Raw genomic sequence first — 26,484 nt, 5'->3', positions numbered from 1 at the left:
GAGCTGCCCATCTAGTGATCTGATCCAGGAGTCCAGAGGAGAAAGAAGAAAGAGATGTAAGCATTTGGAGAATTAGGGAGCTCAGCACCTTAGGCAACCTACAGTTCAGCAAAAGGAAGTGAGGGTGCTCCAGAAGAGGGTACCAGCAATAATCAGAAGCCTCTATTTTATCTGTGGCTGTAACTTTGAAACTGCTACAAAGACTGTTACAATTTTGTTGAAAATATATTTTTCACAGTGCAGACCTTTTATTACGGAACACCAAAACCTTGTGTACAGTATCTCCTTGGTATTCTACCAACTAAACACTTTGGGCCTTGGAGGTTAATCCTTCCCTGGTCAAGGAATTGATGCCAGGTGTTAGGAGAGTGAACAAGGACTCAGCCCTAGTATTGCATCATGCTTTCCTAGCAATGGGATGTATGATGACAAAATTATAAATGCATGAATTAACAGTTTTATATCATGGAAATCAGGAAATTGATTTAAATGACAAACAATGCAAAAAGAAGAAAGATTTTTGGATAATGCTAAGATAAAAGGAAGCATAGATAACTTTGAATCTAATTGAACCTCAAGATATAACCACATTCTTCAGGGAAATGGGAGTACCAGGCATAGTTCATATAGTTCATAGGCACCATCACTCTATCTACCTATAAATTAACTCTTCACCAATACAAATCCAATACATTAAGATCCAAGAGGAACTACTACGCATCCAAGATCCACCACCTAATCTTCGACGCTAAAGCCCTCTTTAGCTACGTCTCTAACCTCACTCAAATAAACCCATCAGAAATCGCTCTAAACCAAGCCAAATCTAAAGCGGAAGAACTAGCGCTATTTTTCAACAACAAAATCAGCAAACTTCTAACTCAACTGCCCCCTAACACCGCTTCTACTTCAACACCACATCAGACCACCTTCAAAAATTCCCGCTTAGAAGAACTGGAACTCACTTCTTCCATTGAGATCCAAGGTATACTACGGAAAATGAAACCATCTTCTCACCCTTCGGACCACATCCCCTCGAAATTGCTTCTATCAATTCCTGACTCCATCTCCAAATCCCTGTCAGACATCATAAATTGCTCATTAACGCAAGGATCTTACCCAGATGACCTAAAATTGGCCTCTCTCAAACCTCTACTCAAGAAACCTAATCTAGATCCTAATGACCCAAACAACTACCGTCCGATCGCCAACCTCCCCTTCATAGCCAAGATTATGGAGAAATTGGTGAACACCCGACTCTCAAACTACATTGAAGAAAACAACCTCCTTTTCCCATCACAATACGGTTTCCGCAAAACACTAAGCACGGAGTCCCTCCTCATTTCCTTAACAGATCACCTCATCCTGGGCCTCGATAAAGGTCAAGCCTTCTTACTGATCCTACTGGACCTTTCTTCAGCCTTTGACACCGTTAATCATTCATTACTCATTAACCAGTTAGCCTCCATAGGTATCTCAGGCACAGCTCTATCTTGGTTCATATCATTTCTCAGCAATAGAGGATACAAGGTCAAGATACAGAACAAAGAATTCTCTCAACACCCGTCGTCAGTAGGAGTCCCACAGGGGTCCTCCCTGTCTCCTACTTTATTTAACATTTACCTTATACCATTATGCCAACTTCTCACCGACCTCAACCTCAAACACTTCCTTTATGCGGACGATATCCAGGTCCTGATACCCATTAAGGATTCCTTCGCAAAAACTCTAGCTTACTGGGATAAATGCCTTCAAAAAATTAAACTCCTCCTCACCAGCCTAAACCTGGTATTAAATTCCGGCAAAACTGAACTCCTGCTCATCGCCTCAGAAAACAGCACCATCACCTCTGCACAACAAGCCACGCCAACAATCACACAAGTGAGAGACCTAGGAGTCTTAATTGATAATCGCCTGAATTTCAAAGCCACTATTAACAAAACCACCAAAGACTGTTTCTACCAACTACAAGTGCTGAAAAGAATTAGACCACTTTTCCATGCCCAAGATTTCAGAACCATCCTACAAGCAATCATTTTTTCAAAATTAGACTATTGTAACACCATCCTACTTGGCCTGCCCGCGTCATACACCAAACCGCTTCAGATGGTGCAAAATGCAGCTGCACGAATTCTGACAAATACCAGGAGAAGGGACCACATAACCCCCATTCTAAAGAGCCTCCATTGGCTACCTATACACTTTAGAATAATATACAAGGCCATGCTTACCACATACAAAAACATCAACCAACTGGCCCCCATTGACCTACAGATCCCTCTCCGACTACATAATTTGTCAAGACCGACAAGAGATGCATACAGGGGATCGCTACAGGTACCACCGTCCAAATCCACCAGACACTGCACACTAAGAGACCGGGCTTTCTCTACAGCCATTCCACCGTTATGGAACTCCATCCCGTCAAATCTAAGAACAGAACCATGCATCTCAACTTTCAAAAAAAGACTAAAGACCTGGATATTCACACAAGCTTTCCCGGACGCCAATTGATAGAACACCACCAAGCCACCCCTAATCTCCAACTATACCATGGTTAACTAATCTCCAACATGGTTAACTATTCTCCAACTCGGTTAACTAATCTCCAAATACACCATGGTCATCCTTATCTTCTATCGTTTACCTGTGTGAATTTTAATAACCTTTCCTTTCTCTTCCTTCTCAGCCAAGTTCTTATCACCCTGTTATATGTAACTGCCTTTTCAACACCATTGTTATAGTTATGTTTACTATGCACCCCTGTTTTATGTGAACCAGCACGATGTGACTGCTGTCTCGAATGCCGGTATATAAAAATCTGAAATAAATAAATAAATAAAATAAATAGTTGGAAAAGCAGGATGGTCAGTGTCACAATTAAAAATCCAGATCACCTATGATTTAGTAGTTTTGACTTTTAATTTATATTTATGGAGCCAAGAAGCTACCAGATCAAGACAGGTATTAAAATCAAGTGAAAAGGAGGATAAAGTTTTAAAAAATACAGTGATTTGAATATCATCTGTTTAGAGTTATGGTCTAAACCCCCACAATCATGGATCAGGATTATAAGGGGCGAAAGAAATATGTTAAAGAGGAGATGGGACAAAATAGACTCATGAAGGACACCATAGGTCAATGGCCTAGAACTAGAAAGGCAATTCTACACTTGGGAGAACAGATTGCTCAAGTAAGAATGAAACCAAGCCAACGTTAGATAATTGAGGCCAAAATCTTATTTATTTATTTATTTATTTCGGAGCTTTTATATACCAAGGTTTAGCAATTAGCCTTCACCCCGGTTTACAGTAGAACAAATTGTCACATCGAACAGGACACGGAACATATAGTGGCAGAGAATACATCGAACTGTTAGCAGAAAATCATAGAACAAAACTTAAACTCTTGTACAAGGTCGCGACGTGTTTAACTTAAACTTTACACGGCAACAAAAGAACTGGGAAATGGGTTTCTCAAAAAAAAACCAAAACCCAAGACTCTAGAGTCTTGTTTTTTTTTGGAGGCAACAGAGAAGTTGTTTTTTTTTGGAGGCAACAGAAGTTGTTTTTTTTGGAGGCAACAGAGAAGTTGTTCATGGTCGATGGTCTCAAGGGCCGCACTTATGTCAAGGAGTGCATTCTTGCCACCATCAGCCTGTGTTCTAATATTGATTAGGGCCAATAGGAAAGATTCGGTGCTGTGTCCCTTATGGAAACCAGATTGTGAAGAATGCAAAGTGCTAGTATTTGAAACAAAATCATTAAGCTGATTAAAAGACAACCTTTTTGCTAACTTTAGATAGCAAGGTAAGATTTGAAATAGGTTGATAATTGGCTATGAGAGTGGGGTCCAAAGATTGCTTCTTCAATAGGAGATGAATTCTAGCTACTTTTAAGCTGCTTTGGAAGAGAGCCAGTTGCTGGGATGAATTAGCAATAACCGAAATAGGCTGAGCTAGTACTAAAGATGAATTTTTCAATAATTTAGATGGCATAGGGTCAAGATGAGAGGTAGTAAGGTACAGGGAGCTAAATAATAAACTAATGCCAAGAGCAGTAATTGGATTGAATGAAGACAAATTAATTTTAGCAGGGAAGAAGCTGAATCTGGCAGTGGAGTGGTTTTTGTGTCGGTCACAAGATCAATACAAATAGTATTGATATTATCCAAAAACTAATCAGCAAATCCATCCGCAAAGCATAAAGGACTATCAGGCAGTGGAGGGATGGGTTGCTTAGAAAGATAAGAAACATGTTAAAACAGTTGACATGGAAGATTGTCTGCTGACCTAATCTTATTAGAAATATAATGGCGAACTTGTCTTTTCAATGTCCTCGGTCTATGATGTTGTATAAGCGAATTATAAGAAGACTAATGGATTAAGGGGTCAACCCTTTCAATTGCCGAATTAAGAATATTATTCCATTAATCACAGAATCAAGAGACTGTGGCATGGTAAATGAGTGGTCAAGACTTCTTTAAGTACTTTTATTTACAGTGCACGTGAAATCACAGCATATCTACTTACCTTCAACAAAAATCACAGTAACAATAACCATTCACATACAAGATTCACCTTTAGGACAGCAATGTGTACAGGAGCTGCCTTTTCCTGGAAACCAATTCACCTTTAGGACACCCACAGGATCTTCCTGCCTAGCAGGATCATGCCCATAGAGCTCTCTTCCTCTGTGGGGATTTAAGGTGGACCATGTATCTAGCCTGGTTAAGGAGAGGTAGTAAGGCCACTTCTTCACAGAGACAGAGAATCAAAGTCTGTTGCGAAGGAATCAAATTCAGTCTATTTGTTTAAGATTTCTACATTGGAAAGATCTCTTGTCTTGGCACAGTTTTGGTAATTTGTGATTCACACAAAAGAAAATCAACACATGGTCGGTCCAGAGAAAGCTAATTGAGAAAAAGGAGTTAGGAAGCAGTAAATTATTAGAAGAAAGAACCAGATCCAAATCCAGAGTAGGGCTGGCTTCATGAATAGGGAAAGTGATTCATTTAATTAGGCCAAAATTATAAATCAAAGAGAATATTTGTCTGCTGGTCATACTGGGTTGACCACATGCACATTAAAATCTCCTAGAATGATCAGATTTTTATGAGTAGTCAGATTAGCAATAAAATCTATAGTTTCAGAAAGAGAGGAGTCAGGTGGATTATAGATTAAAAGAAAAGTAAATTGAGTTGATGAAGAAAACTGGGCTAAGAGATAATCAATACCCTTAGAAGGTCTAAAATCCAGTTCTCTAAGACACAGAGCCTCGTGGCATATAATAGCTACCCTAACTCTAGGGTAGCAACTCTTGCACTAGTAAAAGCCAGGGAATCAATGATCCATAGTTTTCATTAATCTCAAATTAGCTGCCTACTTCAGTATCTCAACACATACAAAAATACAACAAAATGTATTTTACATACATTTCAATTCTAGCTCTATACAAAGCTGCATCCTATCAATGGTGTTTCTTTTTACCTTTTCCCATTGTTTACCATGCTTGTCTACTGCACTAGCACTTTGTATATTGCTTGTAAGCCCTGAAAACCAATGTGTTTATTAACATAAATGTCAGCGGTATTTGTATGAACTGTGACTGGCAAATGCTCTAGATTCTAAAAGGGTTTTCTTCCATGCTGTGTCTACTGCAAAACTCTTAAAACAGGGATCTTTACTTGCCTGTGTTATCAAAAACAAATTTGATTAGCAATTAGATACAATGGTTTGTACTTACCAGCACCCAGCCGGTTACCTCATGTTTCTCAGGACCCCCACGGGTCTGGATAGCCAGATTTTCGCGGTCGCCTGGAAGAAGTTCCATCTTTCGCATGCCATGATGTCCCCTTAACACCTGAATTAAAAGCATTTAAATCCCGGTGAGGTTTGCTATTAATACGTGAGTCTCTGTCAGTCGAACTAATATTAATTTTGTAAAGCAATCAATTAGTTTTACCTTGCCAAAAAAACAAGCCTCCCCAAAAATAGACAAAGCACTCTATTACTGATTATATTTAGGTTCGATTACTCTTACACCAAGACTGATGTAGACATCAGAAACCGATGCATCATCACATCTGATGAACGCTGAGAAAGCAAGCAAAAATGTAATTGGATTAAATCTATTTATTGGCAATGTTTAAAAAGTAATCTTCTACTGAATTCCACCTGCTGAGTCATCAGTGAGGGGGGTTTGTGTGGCACTCAGAAACTGCAAGTGTATTAAATCTCATATTTATGAGGGAGATGTTTCTGGATGCGAAAGATTTGGAAAGTTGGCTGAGTTCATACTAGACTGTCACCTTCACAATCAAGATGACTTGATGAAGAAAGACAACATTTCTAATCTGATTACTTTAACAAGCTTTGTCTTCACACACAAAATATGAAGTTTGTCCTGGGAGATTTCCTGAAAATTTTGATGATAAAATCAAGGTTTGTCTCACCCCATCCTTCTCCTCTTTGTTCCTTTTGAGCCAAAGGAAGAATGCCTTCCCTATCATGGGTTGCAAACATTAAGGCAAAGAAGTTTGGGAAGAAAAATCTGTTTTAGAAATATTAGCAGCTTTGACCTTTGCTCTGAAATCATCCAGGCCATGTCAACATCCACAAAACATCTTGTGCTGTTTTGCTAGTACAGCTCTCTAAAATTTGGTAATCTTTGCCTTAGAACTCCAAACCTACCACAACAGAACTGGAAATGCCATTTATGCACAATGTGCTAATCGAATAACAAAAATGCAGTTCTATAGAGATGATGCTGTAAATGAGAACAGGCAAAAAAAAAAAGTTAGATTTGCACACAATGGAGGCAGTGTGAAGGCAAATCTCTCTCATGCATGTTAATAAGGGATATCCTGAAAACTGACCTGTTGGCGACCCTTGATGGCTGGAAGCTAGTATCACTGATGTAGGCAGAGCTACTGGAAGAAGAATCTTTTACAGTATCAGGGTCAACATTCACCTTAAGGCATATGAGCAAAAGAATGCCTCAGGGATTCCGTCTGTACATCAATAACTAAATAACAAAGCATGTCTGAGCCCAATGTATTCCCACCAGTGCCACATAACGGGCAAGCTGTGGCACTCTAGCATGGCACATGACAAATTCCTAACCTGCCTCTTCCTAAGCCCAGCATATGTTCATAGTGAATGTGACAAAAGAGAGGAAATAGGTGAAAGAAATAGGAGAATGTTCTAGCCAAATTGTCATCTTGCCCGGGCTCCAAAATACCTCACTTCAGCCCTTCTTAAGATTCCCTGCAGCAGGGAGAGAACATTCAAGAATAGTTTCCACTGGAAGAACACAACAAAATGTATGTCCAGTTCTGAATACGCTTGAAGTAGTATTTCAATAAGAAGCTTTTATTTTAAAATTATTTTGAAGCTGGTTGTGTCCGTTCCCATACCAGCAGCATTCAAGCCTTCTGCTGGGTCTTTTGTAAGAAAGTTTGCTCTGCCATTCATTCCCTAATAGTCAGGGAGTATTTTCAGAATACCGTTGCACAGAAGTCTGCCATTTTTACTTCTAATCAGTCTTACCTAAGGGTTTCTCTTTAACCTGCTAAAGTACAGCAAATGGTTTCAAATACAGCTATTTAAGCTCATAGTAGCAGCTGGAACCTTTCTATGCATTAAAAGCCTTAAAATATTCCTTGCTGATAGAACCTACAGGAAGAGAGGGCAACCAGGAAAGTTACTTCCCAAAACACAGCATCTCAAAAAAATGTATGGGTAGAGACCCTCTAGGTCTCCACTAAATGGGTCCAGTCTAAGCCCTGGGGTTAGTGATTAGGAGAGTGGGAGGTGCCATACTGAGGCTTGCTGGAGTGAAGAGCTCCTGGCTTAGTAAAGGGGGGGGGGGAGGGTGAGTAATGTGGCATTTGGGGTTAGCTTTTGAAGTGGAAGGAGCTGTGTTTTGTTGTCCTTTAGTTTTTGGCCTCACAACCTAACTCTTTTAGAGAAAGAGAGAGGTTTTCCTTGCTCAGTACACTCCTTGCGTGGAAGGGTTTGATTATGGTTTCGGATAAAGCAAACTCTTTTTGGAAGTCAGTTTTGGAAGTTTTAATTTTCATCTTTTGTGAATCCCTGGCCCTACCTGGAGCAGGTAATGGGCCCTGCCTTTGGAGGACAGGGGTAGAGCAGACCTGCTATGCCCCTCTCACTACCAGTGGAGGGATATTGGTGACTCACTACAAGAGTTTTTTCTGGAGTTTTGAGAAGATTTTTGGGTGTTGTCCTTTTTTTCTTGAGTTAGGGAAGAAGATTGAAGCCTACCCTTCCATGCCCAGAGGTTGGGGAAAGTGAAAATCTGACTTTTCCTAGCCCTATGACCTTTCATCCAGAGAGATCCATCTAAGCAGGTTGGAGAGGAGAGCAAGAGTAAGAAGAGGCATGATTTCTGGAGACCTCCATTGGAGTCTTCACCCAATGGACAAAGACTGGCTTTTTGAAGATCTGAAGTTCACCTGGGCACTCAGGCACTGGTTGGGGAGGGGAACCCACTGCACTTAGGATATCCCAGGAAGGGGGGGGGGGATATCCTATCTCTTCCTCTCCCTGGAGGGTAAGAATATGCCAGGACCCAGTGCTGGGGGACACTTTCACAGACAGAGAAGTTTAGTGAAAGAGACCAGTCTGGACATGGATTTTAATGGGAACAGCTTTGTTGATGTAAATCAGCTATGTTGCACAAATCACAGTTAATTTGAATTTGGAATGTCCTGCTTGTTCCATTCAGCACACCCACACTTGAGAGTCAAAGGTAACACACAGGCAAGGGATTCCACCCATACGTTCACCTTGGGCCTTGAATGTCAGACTTCCTCCTCATTCATAAGAATCTACAACCCATTTAAAATAAATAAATCCATGCCCTGGAGTGAAAGGACTGATGACTGTTTAATAGCCTCAGGACTGAGTGTGGCTCCTGCCTATTTCTGTCAACACCCTGGAATTGGAACTACATAACTTTTTGGGTTAATGTTGTATAGTGCTATAAAAGGAATACTATACAATTGCCCACAAGGAAGCATATCAACACAGCAGACGTTTAGTCAGCTACATAATGAAATGCTGCTTTTTAAAATGTACACCTCTTGTTCTTTTCCCACTAAAATAAAATGCTTCGAGTTATTTTATTTTATCAAACCATGAATTTAAGTGCATGCTTAGAGCATTAGAGTGAAAGCACTGGAGTATGAAGTCTTCCATTCATCTGCAGGCTGGGTGGCCGAAAATGAGAAAGCCCTCAGCCCTCCCTGCACTAACCCTAAAAGAATCCCATGCCACATACATGCTTGTACACATACACAGCATGCCACTGACCTTGTTCCAGGTGAGGACTGGGGTTGGGATTCCAATCACTTCGCAACTCAGATAAATCTGTGCTCCGCTTATATTCCACACATCTTTAGGGGGCGTCACGATGGAGGGTGCTGTGGAGAGATGACAATTCCCGGTCACGAAGAGCTGGTAGAGTGAACAGGTGAACTCAGAGGGCATCTTCTAAAAGTATTACTCCAGGACAGGAGTTTCTCACCATCTGAGATGCAGAAGGCACCAAATGATGTTTTTCAATTCTCCTTCTCCAGGCCTCAACCTGCACACATATAAAACCAGTGACATAGCCACAGGTGGGCTTAGGTAGGCCATGGACCCATCCACTTTGCGCACAGGCCCATCCAATCAGTGTTGCTTAGTGCTGACAAGAGGAGGCCTGTCACAGGGCCATCATTTAGCTGATCTTGAATGGCCTGAGAAGAGGAGGCCCATTGCAGGGCTGTCACAGAGCTCATCCCACGTGGCCCAAGAAGCCTGATGCAGGGCTGTTGGGGAGCTCAACCCATGCAGCCTGAGAAGAGGAGGCCTGTCGCAGCAAAGAGGCCCAGAAAAGAGGGAGAGCCCTGATAGAGTGTGTGGGAGTGAGAAGCCTGTGTATGTGTGAGATAGAGTATATGAGTGAGAAGCGTGTGTGTGTTCGTGTGAGAGAGAGTATATGAGTGAGAAGCCTGTGTGTGTACGTGTGAGAGAAAGCATGGAGTGAGAAGCCTGTGTGTGGTGTGAGAGAGAGCATGGGAGTGAGAAGTCTGTATGTGTGAGAGAGAGCATGGGAGTGAGAAGTCTCTGTGTGTTTGAGAAAGAGTATGAGAGTGAGAAGCCTGTGTGTCTGAGAAAGAGAGAGTATGTGGGAGTGAGCCTGTATGTGTCTTTGAGAGAGAGAGAGCATGTAGAGTGGAGAGCATGTGTGTGTGTGTGTAAAATAGAGAGAGAGCATATGGGTATGAGATCCTGTTGATATGAGAGAGTGCAAGCATGTAAGAGTGGGAACCTGCATGTGAGAGTGGGAGCCTGGGTAAGAGAAAGTGTGTGGAAGTGGGAAACCTGTATGAGGGAGGAAGGAAAGAAGACAGGAGAAGAGAGAAGAAACAGAATAAGAGACCTTGAAAAAGGAATTAGGAAAAGATAGACAAGGGGAAAAAAAGAGACTGTGACCAGCTGATTAGAAAAAAAGATTAGACAACAAAGGTAAAAAAAAATATTTTGACTTTCAGCATTTGAAATGTGCATTTCTTATATATTTGTACTTTATCTTCAGTATTCCACTGTTCTCAGTCTGGTTACTTGGGTTTTCCATTTCAGTCTTATCTGCGTGTTTCTGTTTCTAATTTGTAGTCTCTTATTCTTTATTAGGTAAGGATCTGTCTGTGTTGAGCATGTATGACAGAAGTGCAGTATTCTGACTAGCGTGTAGTTTCTCTTGTAGGGATTTGTAGCAGTCCTGCTTGTTTGCACAGTAAGTGGTGTATTACTGTGCTGGGCCTAGTATAATGTTTGCCTTGCTGCCTTTTCATAGATAAGGTTGCTGCTGTTTTAGTCCTGAGAGTTACTGCTGTTATGGTATGGTATGGCAAGGTTCTAGATTTTTTTTTTTTTTTTAATATTTTTTGTAGGATTTGTGTTACTTCACAAAATGCTTGGCAGTGGATGGAGTTTGTTTTGATGTTACTGAAATGGCACCAGAATCTGAATATATATTGTTTTGCATGTTGGGTTATAATATGAACAATCCTAGTTCTGCTTTGTACCCATTGCAAATCTTAAGTTCTTTTGATTCTTATCATTATTGCTGTTTTATTTAATTATGATATACTCTGCATTTTTTGAAAGAGGTTTCATAAAAGAATACATTGATATTTTTTTTTATTGTATCTGATGTTTCTGTTAAGTGTTTACTTTTTATATGATTGTGTATTTATAAACTGCAATACATATAAAATAAATTAATACAGATCAATAAGCTATTTTTATGTTGGTAAGTGCTTGGAACAAAATGTATTTTATTTATTTATTTAAAAACTTTTCTATACCGTCGCTAAGTTATATACCATCGCAACGGTTTACAAATAGGCACATAGACTAAGGTAAGTAAATGTAGGATATCTTACATTCTAACAGGTGCCAATAAAGTTTGGTTACAATTTCATAAATCATTATTTGAGTAATGTTGGTCAAGTCCAGGTATATTATTGAGTTACTATTGCTTTGAAATATTACTTCTTAAATGTAGGATTGAATAAATTCATTCTCATCTGCATTATTTGAAAGTGGCTGTTGACTGTTGCAGACTACAAAGAAATTCATTGTCAGGTGCACCCTAAGCAGGGACAGATTTAGCATTTTGCTGCCTCTAGGCACTGTTAGTACTTTCACCCCAGACTGCTGTTCTCCCCAGAGAAGGCTGTTCTCTGCTGAATGAGAGGAGGGGTGAGCTGGAGCAGGCCGAGCAAAGGTAGATCATTTTTGGGAGGTTAAGAGTGGCTAAGTGAGGGATCATTGGGGGATGAAGAAGGATTCTGAGAGATCAGAGGGGACTGACTGCAGGGCATGTCTGTATGTGTGAGAGGGGGGGAATGGGGGGAAAGGAAGCAGTGCTTGTGTGTGAGCCAGAGAGAGAATGGATTGGTGCCAGGTTTGTGTGTATGTATGCCAAATTCGGTGGGAGATTAGATAAGGGATGGAAGGGTGTGCAGGACCAGAGCATGTTAGACGACACCTATCTCCCCCATGCTCTCCCTCCCTTGATCTTAAATTCTATTTCCCAGATCCTGGAACCTCACTTGTTGTCTCTCCCTAGAATCTCCCCTCCAACCCTTAATCCCAGATCCTTCCTCATCTGATCTCTCTCCTTTCTCCTTCTCCCTCCATCCCAGAATCCTGACCCTCCCCTTCTTAAATATCCCCTCTCCTCCCCATCCGCAGCCCTCTCTCTCCTGCTTCATCCACAATGCTCACTCTCCTCTTTCCAATCCTCCCTATCCTCTCCCCCACACATTGAAATCGCCAGTTCAGTGTGCTGCGGCAGTCAAGAAAGCAAATAGTATGTTGGGAATTATTAGAAAGGGAATGGTGAATAAAACGGAAAATGTCATAATGCCTCTGTATCGCTCCATGGTGAGACCGCACCTTGAATACTGTGTACAATTCTGGTCGACGCATCTCAAAAAAGATATAATTGCGATGGAGAAGGTACAGAGAAGGGCTAACAAAATGATAAGGGGAATGGAACAGCTCCCCTATGAGGAAAGACTAAAGAGGTTAGGACTTTTCAGCTTGGAGAAGAGACGGCTGAGGGGGGGATATGATAGAGGAGTTTAAAATCATGAGAGGTCTAGAACGGGGAGATGTGAATCGGCAGGGGAGAAAGTCTGATACTTCACTTTCAACGCATATCCAGCATAGCTCTCTGCTTCAACGGCAGGGGAGAAAGTCTGATACTTCACTTTCAACGCATATCCAGCATAGCTCTCTGCTTCAACGGCAGGGGAGAAAGTCTGATACTTCCCTTGCAACGCATATCCAGCATAGCTCTCTGCTTCAACGGCAGGGGAGAAAGTCTGATACTTCACTTTCAATGCATATCCAGCATAGCTCTCTGCTTCAACGGCAGGGGAGAAAGTCTGATACTTCACTTTCAACACATATCCAGCATAGCTCTCTGCTTCAACAGCAGGGGCAATGTAGAAAAGAGGATCTATATATAGACTACAACCAACAAGGACTGAATTACATAGTCGAGTAAACAAAAGCATGGGTGTAGCTTGCTTATTGAGGCGGTTACTACCCCTAACTAAGCTACATATTCAATTAGATGCAGTTCCAATACTGCTCTCTACATTAATGGTGGGGTGGAAGGGAAATAGAACTGAAAGGTACTAAGAGCCAAGCGTAACAAGTAAGAGGGAAAAAAAAAAAAAGAGTGCGTAGCTTGCTGGGCAGACTGGATGGGCCGTTTGGTCTTCTTCTGCCGTCATTTCTATGTTTCTATATGTTTCTATGGTTATTTACTCTTTCAGATAATAAAAAGACTAGGGGGCAGTCCATGAAGTTAGCATGGGGCACATTTAAAACTAATCGGAGAAAGTTTTTTTTTACTCATTGCACAATTAAACTCTGGAATTTGTTGCCAGAGGATGTGGTTAGTGCAGTTAGTGTAGCTGTGTTTAAAAAAGGATTGGATAAGTTCTTGGAGAAGTCCATTACCTGCTATTAATTAAGTTGACTTAGAAAATAGCCACTGCTATTACTAGCAACGGCAACATGGAATAGACTTGGGGTAGATTTTCTAAATCTACATGCGCATGTACTTTTGTTCGCGCACCAGGCCTGGATTGGAAACAGTGCCTGGATTGGCCACTGTTTCCAACAGTGGCCAATCCAGGCACTGTTTCCAACAGTGGCCTGGATTGGCCACTGTTGGAAACAGGATGCTGGGCTTGATGGACCCTTGGTCTCACCCAGTAAGGCATGTTATGTTCTTGATATGGACATTTCAAGTACTTAGTAATGACATTTGGATTAAGAAATGTTTCAGCTCCATTCCAAAAACCTTGCAGATTAACTGCTTCCAGATATTTTAGACCAATGCATAGTTGTCTATTTAGATGACATTCAGATATTCTTGGACAAATGTTGCATAATCACAAAGTACTGACTTTGGGATACCAGTAAGCAGACAGACTATCAGGGCCAGTGTAAGCATATTTGCCACCCCAGGTGAACCTTTGCTCATTCACCCCCCTCCCCCAGAATAACTACTGGCAGCAGTGACTCCAGGATAGCACTCCTGTCTTTGATGGTATTGGTTGTTGCAGCACTGTTCTAGACATCACACTGGTAGGATTTTGCTGACCCCCAAATACTGGTGTTCTACATGACTGCCTAGTTTTCCTAATGGAACCACCAGCCCTGTAGACTATGTGGCTTCTTTCAGGTTTTACCCATTTGATCTAATAATTCAAAACCCTATAGCCATCCACTATTAGAGCACTAGCTACATTAACATTCAGTGACAAACTCAGTCATTCAGATGCAGGTACCTTCGAGAGTATTCCTAATCTATCCAGCTGGTTTAACATCACAGCATTACTGAAACATACGTTTGTATGAATGAAACACCTAGAAACGGAACAGAAAAAGGCCTTGCTACTTAGTCTGCCCAAATTATATTAACTCTCCATTCTCCAATCCTTACTACTGCCTATGGAACCCTAAAAGCACCGGGCATATGAGAGCCATGAAACCCAAACAGCAGGTCTTCAACAGCACGGGCTCTGCCTGAGCAGTTATCTGAAGGTCTCATGCATTCCTCTTCTCTTCTCTGACCCTATCCTTGTTTCTGTTTCCCATCTTCACACTGTGTAATATTTTTATTTTTTTTAATATTCTGCTTTTCAGCACTTCACAAAACTCAGGCACAGTAGATATTTCTCTATACCCAGAGGGCTTATAATCTAACAATCATCTATCAAGTGAAGGGGTGTCCACGTGATATTGAGCCCCTCCCTGACAAACTATCGTGGTAGTATCATGGGGAGATTTTTTTTATTGCAGTACAAATGTGTAACAAAAAAATTGCACTGCATTACAGGGTCCTACTAGTGCAGTGGAGGGCCACCATCGCCTTAAGGGGCAAAGTAGCTTGAAACAACACCCCCCCACTAAAGTTCACAATTTCCCCCTAGAGTTCTTTGGAGACACCCACTGGCTCTCCTCCTGCCTTCTTCCCAAACACCTCCCCTTATATAAAAGAAAGTACCCCCCATGCCTTCAAATCTTCTTACAACCCCCCCCCCCCAGCAGCCCCCATCCCTCTTCTCCCTCCTTCTCAGATCCAAATAAGCAATAATCCCTGGGGTCTAGTGGACATTCAAGACCCTCCCTCAAGCATCTTCCCCATTCCACTACTTAAAAAAAAAAAGACCCTACTGGTCTAGGATGGGCACTACTATTCCCACCCCTAATACATAGAAATATAGAAATGATGGAAGAAAAGGACCAAACGGTCCATCCAGTCTGCCCAGCAAGCTTCTGATAGTATCTACCATGCCATACAAGTTATCCCTATAATCAGTTTCCCAGACTGTCATAGTCCGGGCCCTTGTTGGTTACTGTTTGAGTCCAATTCCCCATTACCCCTTGCCGTTGAAGCAATGTTGGAGTTGCATTAAAAGTATTAGGCTTATTGGCTAAGGGTAGTAACTGCTACATCAACAAGTTATCCCCATGCTTATTTATTTTCCCAGACTGTACAATTCAATGTCCTTGTTGGTTGCTGTCTGAATCTAATTCCCCTTTTCATCTTTTCCCCCTGCCATTGAAGCAGAGAGCAATAATGAAGTTGCACACCAGCAAGTTACCCCCATGCACTCTTTTCTTCATTTCCAACCTCTAGCCTTGAGGGATCCACAGTGCCTCTTAGAATGCTTTTACTGTTTTGGTCTTTACCACCTCCTCCAGAAGGGTATTCCAGGCATCTTCCATCCTCTCCGTGAAGAAATATTTCCTGACATTGATTCTGAGTTGTCCTCACTGAGTTTCATTTCGTGACCCCTAGTTCTAATAATTTCTTTCCAACGGAAAATGTTTGTTGTTGATTGTGCAACATTAAAACTTTTCAGGCATCTGAAGGTCTCTATCATATCTCCCCTGTACATCCTCTCCTCCAGTGTGCTGGACCTAGCATTGCACAGAGGGACCCCCCACCTTAAACAGGGCTCCCCAGGGACACGGCGCCCCTTAGTCGAGACCCAGAATCTATTTCCTGGGTGGAATTCTTCAAAGGTCTGCATACCTTCATCCACATCACAATATTTATGTTGTGATTTGATTCTGGTTTTCAGCTGCAACCACGGGTCTTTTCTTTTTTTACTAAGCTAGTACCTTCATCCACATGCAGCCGAGGCCTCCTATAATATGGCCACAAGCTCCACCAGAGGACCTCAAATCCCGGAACCCTCTATGCCCAGGGAAGTGATCCCACCGCCCAGAAGCCGCAGCACACTGAGCCGACTATTTCAATGTATTATCCACTATGATGCCTAGATCTTTTTCCTGGGTGATTAACTCTTAACCTGAAACCTAACATTGTGTAACTACAGCAAGGGTTATTTTTTTTCCCTATATGCATCACCTTGCACTTGTCCACATTAAATTTAATCTGCCATTTGGATGCCCAATCCTCCAGTCTCACAAGGTCCTCCTACAATTTATCACTATTGGCTTGTGATTAAACTACTCTGAATAATTTTGTGTCATCTGCAAATTTCGTCACCTCATTCATCATTCCCCTTTCCAGATCATTTATAAATATATTAGAAAGCACCGGTCCAAGTACAGATCCCTGAGGCATCCACTGTTTACCTTTTTCCACTGAGAAAATTGCCCATTTAATCCTACTCTCTGTTTCCTGTCTTTTAACCAGTTTGTAATCCACGAAAGGACATCACCTCCTATCCCATGACTTTTTACTTTTCCTAGAAGCCTCTCATGAGGAACTTTGTTAAATGCCTTCTGAAAATCCAAGTACACTACATCTACCGGTTCACCTTTATCCACATGTTTATTAACCCCTTCAAAAAAAAGTTAAAGCAAGAAGAAGAAAGAGCACCACAAACTAAACCCCAGCTGATGTGCAAAACCACAAAAAACCCCCTCATGTCTACATTTCAGACTAATCACAATGGTAAAATTAATTACTCTCAAAAATACTCAAATTCACTAAAAACAGAAATGAGCTAATTGGAAAAACAGAATACAAAGCAAGCAAGAAGAAATAATCTATGCTGAGCTACTGCTTGCTCCAAGGGGAGTACTCATTTCTCACTGTTTATAAAAAAAAAAAAATAGCAGGCCAGTTCTTTAATTCTTCCTTTCATGTTAATTTGCCCCCTTGATGGCATACCATGTTGGACCAAAACTCAAATGATTTGGTCTTCTGTGGCTCCTGTAAAGTGGCTTTAACTCAACTGAATCAATGCATTTTGGTGTGGACAGTCACCTGCTGCCATGGTAATACTGGAGCTATTGGTTTAAACAGCAGTGGGTTCTCTGGATCCAGTTTGCTTATTTCCTGATCCCTAAAGTCTTTCCCAAGAAAATTCTGCTTTTATTTTCTGAAGTGGCTCTCACTAATTTTCAAAAATGTCTAGTCAGATTTGAACTACAGTTGTTGCAATTAAGTATAATACCAGCACTGGGGAATCTATATCCATTTCTGTACCTCCAAGTCTCTCTCTATCCAAAACAGGTCAGAGAAGAGGAATTCGCGTGTGCAGACCAGAAAGTTCCAGCACACACCGTTGGTAACGTACTATGCTCCACACAACCTGGCATTAGCCGCTGCACAGCACAAGTTATGGGGATCAAATTCAGTGCTCATTTTTTGCTGTAAAATCCTTCCTAAATCAAAACACAAACATGCCAGAGCTAAGCTCATAGTGAAGTGCAGTTCCAGTTACTCATGAGTCCTGCATCTGTACATTTTTTTTCAGGTGGGTTGGTGGTGACGCAACTGCTCACAGCATCTGCCCACAGAGTGAATTGGTAGAGACCCAGGTATTTGGAGCCATATGAAATTCATCTCTCCTATTTTCAGCCTCTTGCATAGACAGTTATTATAAAGATCTCAGACTAACTATGTATGGAATTTGCACAAAGCTAACGATGACCAGGCCTAAAAGATGTTAAAACTGCACTTTTTTTAAAATTTTAAAATGCAGCCCTTCTGTAGTATAACCAGGAGTTCCAATAAGTAATGGGAACCCTGTTTTAACATCACTGTGTGGCTTTTATCCCTTGCCAACCAACTTAAGAAATTCTTTATGTATGTTGTATAAGCTCACTAGAGGTCTTTCCTGTTTTAGAGATCTGTAGGCAGTTCTGCAGGAAGTATCAGAGGAGTAACCAGCACATCAGGTTAGCTCCTGCCAGTTATGAAAGATCCAGATTTCCAACCTGCTCCTAGTCAGGGCCAATTCAAGAACCTATGAGGATGATGCTATGCAACCATAGAGATCTCCTTTCTTTAAAGATCCTGTGAGTAACACCTTATCACTGGGAACTGGCTGAACTTGCAGGCAAGATCTAATGACTTTGTGTAAGCTAAAGGAAACAAAATCTATCAACCCATGGAGGCAGGGAATTCAGCCAATATGCTGCATTACCTTCACATTTTTTGTGAGTCTGAATGCATATTCCAGTGTCATCCAGAAAGGTGTTCTGAGAATGAAATGTTTAGAGAATGTGTCAGAGTTGTAATGGAAGAACATTCACTGTGAAATGTCCTGTGGATTGGATCCTGTAAATAATTCTATGCCTAAAAATAAACAAATCTTTGTTGGAACTACATCTAAGAGCATAAGAACTTAAGATATGCCAACTGGATTAGATAAAGGGTCTCTCAAGCCCAGTATCCTGTCTCCAACAGTGGCAAAGCAAGTACCCAAACATTAAATAGATCCCATGCTACTAATGCTGGCAACAAACAGTGGCTATTCTCTATTGATTAATAGCAGTTTATGGACTTCTCCTTCAGAAATGTATCCAAACCTTTTTTAAACCCAGCCACACTAACTGCCCTAACTGCATCCTCTAGCAACGAATTCCAGAGCTTAATTGTGCATTGAGTGAGAGAGAATTTTCTCCAATTTGTTTTAAATGAGCTATTTGCTAACTTTGAGTGACCCTTAGTCCTTGTATTATCCAAAAGAGTAAATGACCGATTCACATTTACCTGTTCAAATCCTTTCATGATTTTGTAGATGTCTATCATATCCCCACTCAGCCATGTCTTCTCCAAGCTGAACAGCCCTAACCTCTTTAGCCTTTCCTCATAAGGGAGCCGTTCCATGCCCTTTATTATTTTGGTTGCCCTTCTCTGTACCTTCTCTAGTATCTACTTGCCTGTAGCCTGCCTTGATTACCTGGGTTTTGACTACCTGCATAGCAACATATTTAAAGGGTTCTTGAAGTAAATTTCCAGTTTGTGACTTAAAAAAACACAAATAACATCTAGAGATGGGTCTGTGCAGTGAGTGAATTTACCCTACTGGTCCACTACTTCATCTGATCAACCACAACAACTATAAAGAAACCAGAACTTGTGCTTAGAGACTGCCTTATCTCACAGAGTTGTATAAATACATTTTTAGGGGTATATTTTCGCTTGGCCGATCACCAGAGAAAAATGCATTATCAAAAAGAAAGAAGTACAAGAAAGCATGTCTACCCTCTACTCATGCCCACATGGGGGAAAACTAGGCAGAGAAGATGGGTTATGCGCCTCTTTCTGGTATTTGAGCCATTTAATTCTAGCTGCTCTGATGCCCTTTCCCCTTGCGTGCACAATAATGAAAGTTCACTTTGCTTACCGTCTCTAAAGAGCAGGCATTGGCAATAACTGAACTGCAAATATTAAGCTGTAAATTCTTGGCGTAAAGTCACTTCCACTCCCACCCGCTGCCCTCTCCAGGTGAAGCCATAGCTTCAGAAAAAAAAACCCAAACCTGGCATTTGGATGGGAATGCAAGTCAAAGAGTGCTGGAATGAGAAGATTAAGGCTTGGAGGAAAAACATTACATTCTTTTTATGGCCTGACATTTTTGTTCCAGCACATTTATATATTCTTTAACAGTTTGAGATAACTCAGATGAAAAATGGGTCAAACTGTCCAGTTCTAGGTGATCTGTTTTGTATGTGTGTGCTTGAATTTTTAACAAAGTGGCACAGAACAGATGTTTTTAAATTAGATTTCTTTTTTTAGGGGGAGGGCAGCATCCCTCTTTATCCAGATCAATAGGGCTATGGCACCAGCAGCCTTCATTCCTAGCTGGAGTTTGTTCCTCATCTTTAACTCCCTCATATTTGGCCTAGCCACTGCAAAAGGCCCTAAAAAAAAGGGCCATTTACAACCAGACGGTAACTACCCATCACCTCCTTGTCAGCCCCCATCTTTTTCAGAAGGGGGCAAATTATAATCTTTTTCAACAGCTCTGGGTAAATACCCCTATTCAGGGATTCATTAACAATGAAAACAAGCCTAGTTAATAACTCAACTGGAATATTCCGAACCAAAAAAGGACAAGGGTCCACATAATATGTGGGTGGATTACAGTCCCTTAAAACTTTTCTCGAGTCTCCCCACTTCCTCAAATAACTTAATCCCTTCCCCCCTAAACACCTGCTCTCCCTCCAGAGTAACAGGCCCTACCAACCCCCCTTCATTAACTAACCTATCATGTAATCCATCCACCTTTTGTCTCCAATGACCAGCAAAACTGACAACTTAAACCCTTTGAAATGATCATAGTAGAGAGACAATCTCTTCCTAGCATCTCCTGAATAATTCAAAAAATCTCCTTTGGGCTATTTCCTGAAGAAGTTATCCTATCTTCAGGAAATTTAGCCAACCGGATAGTTTTATTTATTTATTTATTTATTTATTTATTTAACACTTTTCTATACCGACCTTCATGGTTAAATGACCATATCAGATCGGTTTACATCGAATAGGGGAACTGTGCCTGAATACTTATTCAAGCAACTCCTCCAGTCCAGTTTATCATACCACACCAAAGGTCTAACCTATTTCCTTTCTTTCCTCCTCATCTCCTACTGTAAATCTTTTAGTTGATAAACTGCCTTCAACAGCCAGAGCATGTGACAAAAGGAATGGGGTACATGTGAATTAATGGGAAAGTTATAGAAGGAGTGTTTATTGGATTTCTACTGTGCGTGCCCTTATAAGAGGGATAAGGACAAGATCTTGAGGAAGGAATGATTTCAGAGTATAAAAAATGTGTTCAAAATTTGGAAAGGGAAGTAGGGAGTTTGGAAGAACCTATTAGAGTGGGGCACCTGGGGTGCCTCCATCAAAAAGAACTATGCAGGGGCTTTTCTTACTCAGTGGGAGAGAGGCCCAAGACTGGAGAGGTGTTTCTCCCATGGGAAAACAGGAGCAGTTAGGGGACCCAACCTGGGGCCTGAAGGTGAAGAAGAGACTTTAAGATCCTACAGTCAGTGGAAGATGAAGTGGAAAATTTCTGAGGTGTGAAAGGGGATGCTGGAGAAATCCCTTATTGCTTGGAGGAGAAATTTGAAGTAGTATTGTTACGATTTCAGCTGGTATGCAGCCTCACTGTTCCCTGATGAGGACACCTTCCTACCAGCAGAGGCCTCTAGTGACCCCCTCTCTGAACTGTTCTCGCCATCTCATCCCCTGGTCTCATGACTCAACCTGCCTTGCAGCTTTCCCTCTACCAGGGAACCTCAAAGAGCATACTCTCCAGGCTGGCCAAGTTCCTGACTCCTGCCTGAACCACACCTAGACTCTAGCCCTACATAACCCTTGCTTGTCTATCCCAAGATGCTTCTGCATCTAGTCACCCTTGGCTCCTTGCCCTAACCACTCTTGGCTTGCAGCCTCCCCAGGCCTATCCTTGTTTTGCCTCATGGCCTCTAGACCTTCTGACCTCAACCTTACCTTGTGGCATCTGGGCCTTCTGACCTCAGCCTTGCCTTGCCTTTGTGGCCTCTGGGCCTTCTGACCTTTTCTTCCCCTTGCCTTGTGGTCCCTGGTCTTCTGACCCTTGCCTTGTGCCCTTTGGACCTTCTTGCCTCTTGCCCTATGCCTTCTGGACTATATGGGCCTAGCTTTGCTCTGTGGCCTATCTAGGCCTCTTTGTCCTGCCTCTCGTGGCCTTCCTGTATCACTGCCTTCAGGCCTGTATGTTTTATGCTCTGTTTTGTCCTGTTGTGTCCAGTCTTAGTCTGTTCCTGTCTGAGCCTCAGTTCCAGCCTTATCTCCGAGCTGTTCCTGTCTAAGCCTCAGTTCCAGCCTTACCTGCACTCTGTTCCTGTCCAGGCCTTGCTCCAGGTTTACTGACATGTCCAAACCTTACTCCAGCTTCACCTGAGTGTCCAAGCCTTGCTCCAGCCTTGCCCTGCCATCCCACGCCACTCTGAGGGTGGTGTCCCTCACACTCAGCCAGGACCAGAGCCATAACAGGTATGGGAAGAATACAGAGTATACCTGGGATGATGAGGAGCATTACATAGTGTTAAATGAGTGAGTACTTATGTAATTGAATCATCATACTATTCAACATCTACTTTTTCCCCCTCTGCAAAGTTTTATTTTATCTAGGTGTAAGTTACATTTTTTATTTGTCCCTTACGGTTAGTTCCTCATGGTCTGCAACTATTGGTTTAGTATCACTATGTTTAAACTCAGAAAAAAGAGGGTGAGGCCAAAACCGATTACAATTAAAAATTTCGAAAACTGAAATTCTGATTCTTACTGCTGTTAAATCATCATCTTATGATGTACCAACAGCCTTTGTTATAGAGTTGCCCTGAAAATCAATCTCCAAAAAAGCAAGAAATTTAGGTATAATTTAGCCATGAAAAACAAGATTGCATTAGTTGTTAAATCCTCATTTTATAAACTGATTGTTAAAGAGAATTAAATTACTGCTTGAGAAGCAGGATTTTTATCTGGTTCTCCAGTCTCTGATTCTAAATAACCTCGATTATTTTAACTCACTGAATCTTGGGCTTCCAAGGACCGCAAATTGTGCCCTAGAGGTTTTTCAAAACACAGATGCAATGATTTTACTTGGAACAAGAATAAGAGACCATATTATGCCAGTTTTGTATTCTTCACACAAGCACCCAGTAATTTGGAGAATACAAGATAAGACAGTAACTTTCAAAGCAGCACACGGGCACACATTGGCATGGGTGCATCAGCGTGTGCCTAGGAATGTGGTGATTTTTAAAACTTGCATGCACATATGCGCGCATGTTCTAAAGTAGCCTGGACATGCACATATGTGCACCCAATTTTAAGTTTGTGCATGCCCAATCACGCATATCAAGGTTCTGCCGCATAAGCTGAGGAATTTTTATAATGAACGTACTTCCACATCATGACCAGTTTCACCAATTCGTCCATCAGTTCCCCCAGTATAGAGCTAGCTCCTCCAAACCCCCTGGTTTAATAGCCTATACTCCCTCTAGTTACCTCTCAGGCAGGCCAATACAGAACGGCGGCTAACGGTGCACTCGGCCGAGTGCACCGTTAGCCCCCGTTTGGCCACACGTTATTTTTACCCCATATACAGTAAGGCAGGGGTGGGCAATTCCGGTCCTCGAGGGCTGCAAACCAGTCGGGTTTTCAGGATATCCTTAATGAATATGCATGAGAGAGACCTGCATACACACTGCCTCAGTTGTATGCAAATCTATTTCATGCATATTCATTAGGGGTATCCTGAAAACCCGACTGGTTTGCAGCCCTCGAGGACCGGAATTGCCCACCCCTGCAGTAAGGGGTATTAGCGCGTGGAAAATGTGCGGCCAACCCCCGAAACTAATAGCGCTCATCACATGCAAATGCATGTTGATGAGCCTACTAGGTATTCACCCGCAATACAGAAAGCAAAATGTGCAGCCAAGCCGCACATTTTACTTTCAGAAATTAACTCCTGCCAAAGGCAGGAGTTAATTTCAGACAGCACCGGGCAAGTGTACAGAAAAGCAGAAAAAACTACTTTTCTGTACACCTTCCGACTTAATATCATAGCGATATTAAGTCGGAGGCCCCCCCCCAAAAAAAATCTGCCCGCAGGTTGGAAAACAGAAGCTGAATTTTGCCGGCATCCGTTTTCCGAGCCCATTGCTGTCAGTGGGTTCGACAACCGATGCCGGTAAAATTAAGCATCGGCTGTCAGACCCGCTGAAGCCACTGCTTCCGCCAATAAAGAGGCGCTAGGGACGCGCTAATGTCCCTAGCGCCTCCTTATTAGCGCGGGCCCTAATTTAAATAGTGAATCGCGCACTCAGGAGAGTGGCCTGGGCGTGCACTGGGAGAGCAGGTGCTCGCCTCGGAGCACCGGCTCTCCCGCGCACTTTACTGTATGGGCCTGAGGGATGGCTAGTTTTTTGTTTTTGCTAATTTACTCCTCCATAGCAGAAGTAAACTTACGTGGCAGTAGCCCCGGGTGTGCGCCCAGGTGCATAAATATTTGCGCACACATCTCTTGGCCCTGCTCCGGAAGGCCTATGCCCCACCCAGACCATGACCCTTTTTGAATTGGAGTGATATGTATGCTCTGCGGGAAATGCGCACATATCTGGGAGACTTTTAAAATTCAATGGGTGGGCGTGAGCCCGACTTGTGCACACATCTCCTAATTGATGCGCGCGCCAGCTTTTAAAATTCACTTTTAAGTTCTTATACCTTATTCACAGCCTGCTTTATAAAGACTTGATGATGTGGCTCAGAACTGCTCTCTGTTTTTACAGGTCTGCGAGACAATTATGTTCAGCAAATAAAAATTTGCTCAAATTCCCTGCACCAAAAATGACTCGTCTATTTCTGGTCATCTCCAGAGCATTCTCTGAACAGTTATGTGCTGTTAACTGTTCCAAGACTTTAAAAAAAACCCCTTAAAACATTTTCTCAAGCTTTTGAGCCAAATACCTAAGACAAGTCCCCGGGTCACTGGTAGTATTAAATCAATTGATGGAAACAGCAGGGTTGCAATAAGAATAATTCTTGTTCATCAAATGTGCGATGACATTGATTTATAGGTCTTATTTATGAATGTGTACATGTAACCTACCTCAGGCTTTTTCTGTATGAGTGCAGGACTGAGTAACAATCTCTACTGGAGGAAGGAGTTAATATAAATGGAGTGATGTCACTGAGTAACATTATCTAGTGGAACAAAGAGTTGGGGTGCTGGTGGGTATTCCTCCTAACAGAGGGGAAGACGTATAAAGTGGAGAGGAAAACCATTTGTTTGATGTATCATGGCTTGTTCTTAAGGCCACAGCTTTGGCTATGGACACCTGTGAGGGCTGATTTCATCAGAACCTGTTAATAGGTTTTGCTAATTCTGACTGCAGTCCAATCCCAGAAATAAAAGTTTTATTTATTTGAAAATACTTTCTGGTGTGAGATCCTATTCAGGGTGGGAATTTAGTAAATGGATGAGTATCAAAGGGAATGAGAGGGGGGAAGCAATCAGACGAGGGCCACAGGGGAAAAAAATTGTGGTGTGGCAATTTATTTTTCTTTTTCTCCTGCATTTGCTATAGTGGACCCTTGCCTCTGAATCTGGTCCCTACATCTGCTTAAACAGTTATTTATTCTTGTCCCCTACCAAGAGACCGGCGCTTCTCACATTTTATGTGCTCCATTCGGTTAGGGTTGCCCCTAAATAAACCTCAAACTTACCAGCACTTTTCATTTCTTGGTCTAGAACTTTAACTAACAATATTCCTCTGAGCAGGTATAAATCTATGGGATGGGTTTATTCTGCAATAAAAAATATAAGTAACATTTTTTCTCACAAAACTCCACCTTGCCTGGAGTCTTTCGTTTCTCCCACCCACCACCATCTGAATTTTGGCCAATAAAAAAAAATCAATCTGGGGATGAATAAATAACATTAGTATTTTTCTGCTTGTTTCCCATGCTCCTGAAATGCTCAGCACAGGCACTTAACATGGGAATACTCTCAGCGACATCTGATATCTCCTAAAATAACTGGACACTGGGGATTGCTCAAATATCAAATGAGCAGGCAAAGGAAGAGATTATTTCACCCTTAGAATTTCAGTTGGTTTAGGTCAGATGTAAACTGCAAATTATCAGTGGCTGAGTAAAGTGTGCAGTGCTTCAGACCACACAAAATAATACAAATGTTATTACAACAGAATGGTCCTAGATTTGTCCGATATATGGGATCTCCATTATATATAAATATATTATGCATATTTATTTATTTTTTTATTATTTGGCTATTCACTTGGGGAAAAAACCTCAAGGCGGATTACACTCATTCATTGAGGATATCCTGTAAACCAGACTAGCCATGGGGTCAATAGGACAGGACTGGGAACCGCTCTTCTGGATGAGCCTTCCAGAACAAAGTCTGAACACCTGATAAATATTTGCATCTATGAAAAGGTTCGTTAACACATAAAGGGGATTTAGACAGTTTTTTTTTGGTGGATTTTATGTTGTGTGGGATAGTTATATTTCTTTGTAATCCCACCTTGGTCAGTTCATTCTGGAAAGATGGCTGAGAAATTAATGTTGAGATTACTTACCTGATAATCTCCTTTTCCTT

General features: G+C 41.8%; 1 protein-coding gene across 2 annotated transcripts in view; it reads right to left on the bottom strand.

The window, feature by feature from the left end:
• The window catches only part of IGFBP7 (insulin like growth factor binding protein 7), a 102,699-nt gene that overhangs the window by 33,071 nt on the left and 43,144 nt on the right, over positions 1-26,484 (bottom strand). For both annotated transcript variants that reach the window (XR_003856618.1, XM_029601000.1), the window contains exons 2-3: positions 9,332-9,441; positions 5,742-5,858 (exon numbers count right to left, since the gene is read on the bottom strand). Coding sequence is in view for 1 of the 2 variants with exons in the window: in XM_029601000.1 (XP_029456860.1) it covers positions 5,742-5,858; positions 9,332-9,441 (227 nt within the window). In the remaining variant the exon portion in view is untranslated. The remainder of the gene's footprint in view (positions 1-5,741; positions 5,859-9,331; positions 9,442-26,484) is intronic.

The sequence above is a fragment of the Rhinatrema bivittatum genome, chromosome 1 (assembly GCF_901001135.1).
Source record: "Rhinatrema bivittatum chromosome 1, aRhiBiv1.1, whole genome shotgun sequence".
NCBI lineage: Eukaryota > Metazoa > Chordata > Amphibia > Gymnophiona > Rhinatrematidae > Rhinatrema > Rhinatrema bivittatum.
The sequence above is the reverse complement of the archived record's forward strand: the minus strand, read 5'-3'. Positions and strand labels throughout refer to the sequence as shown.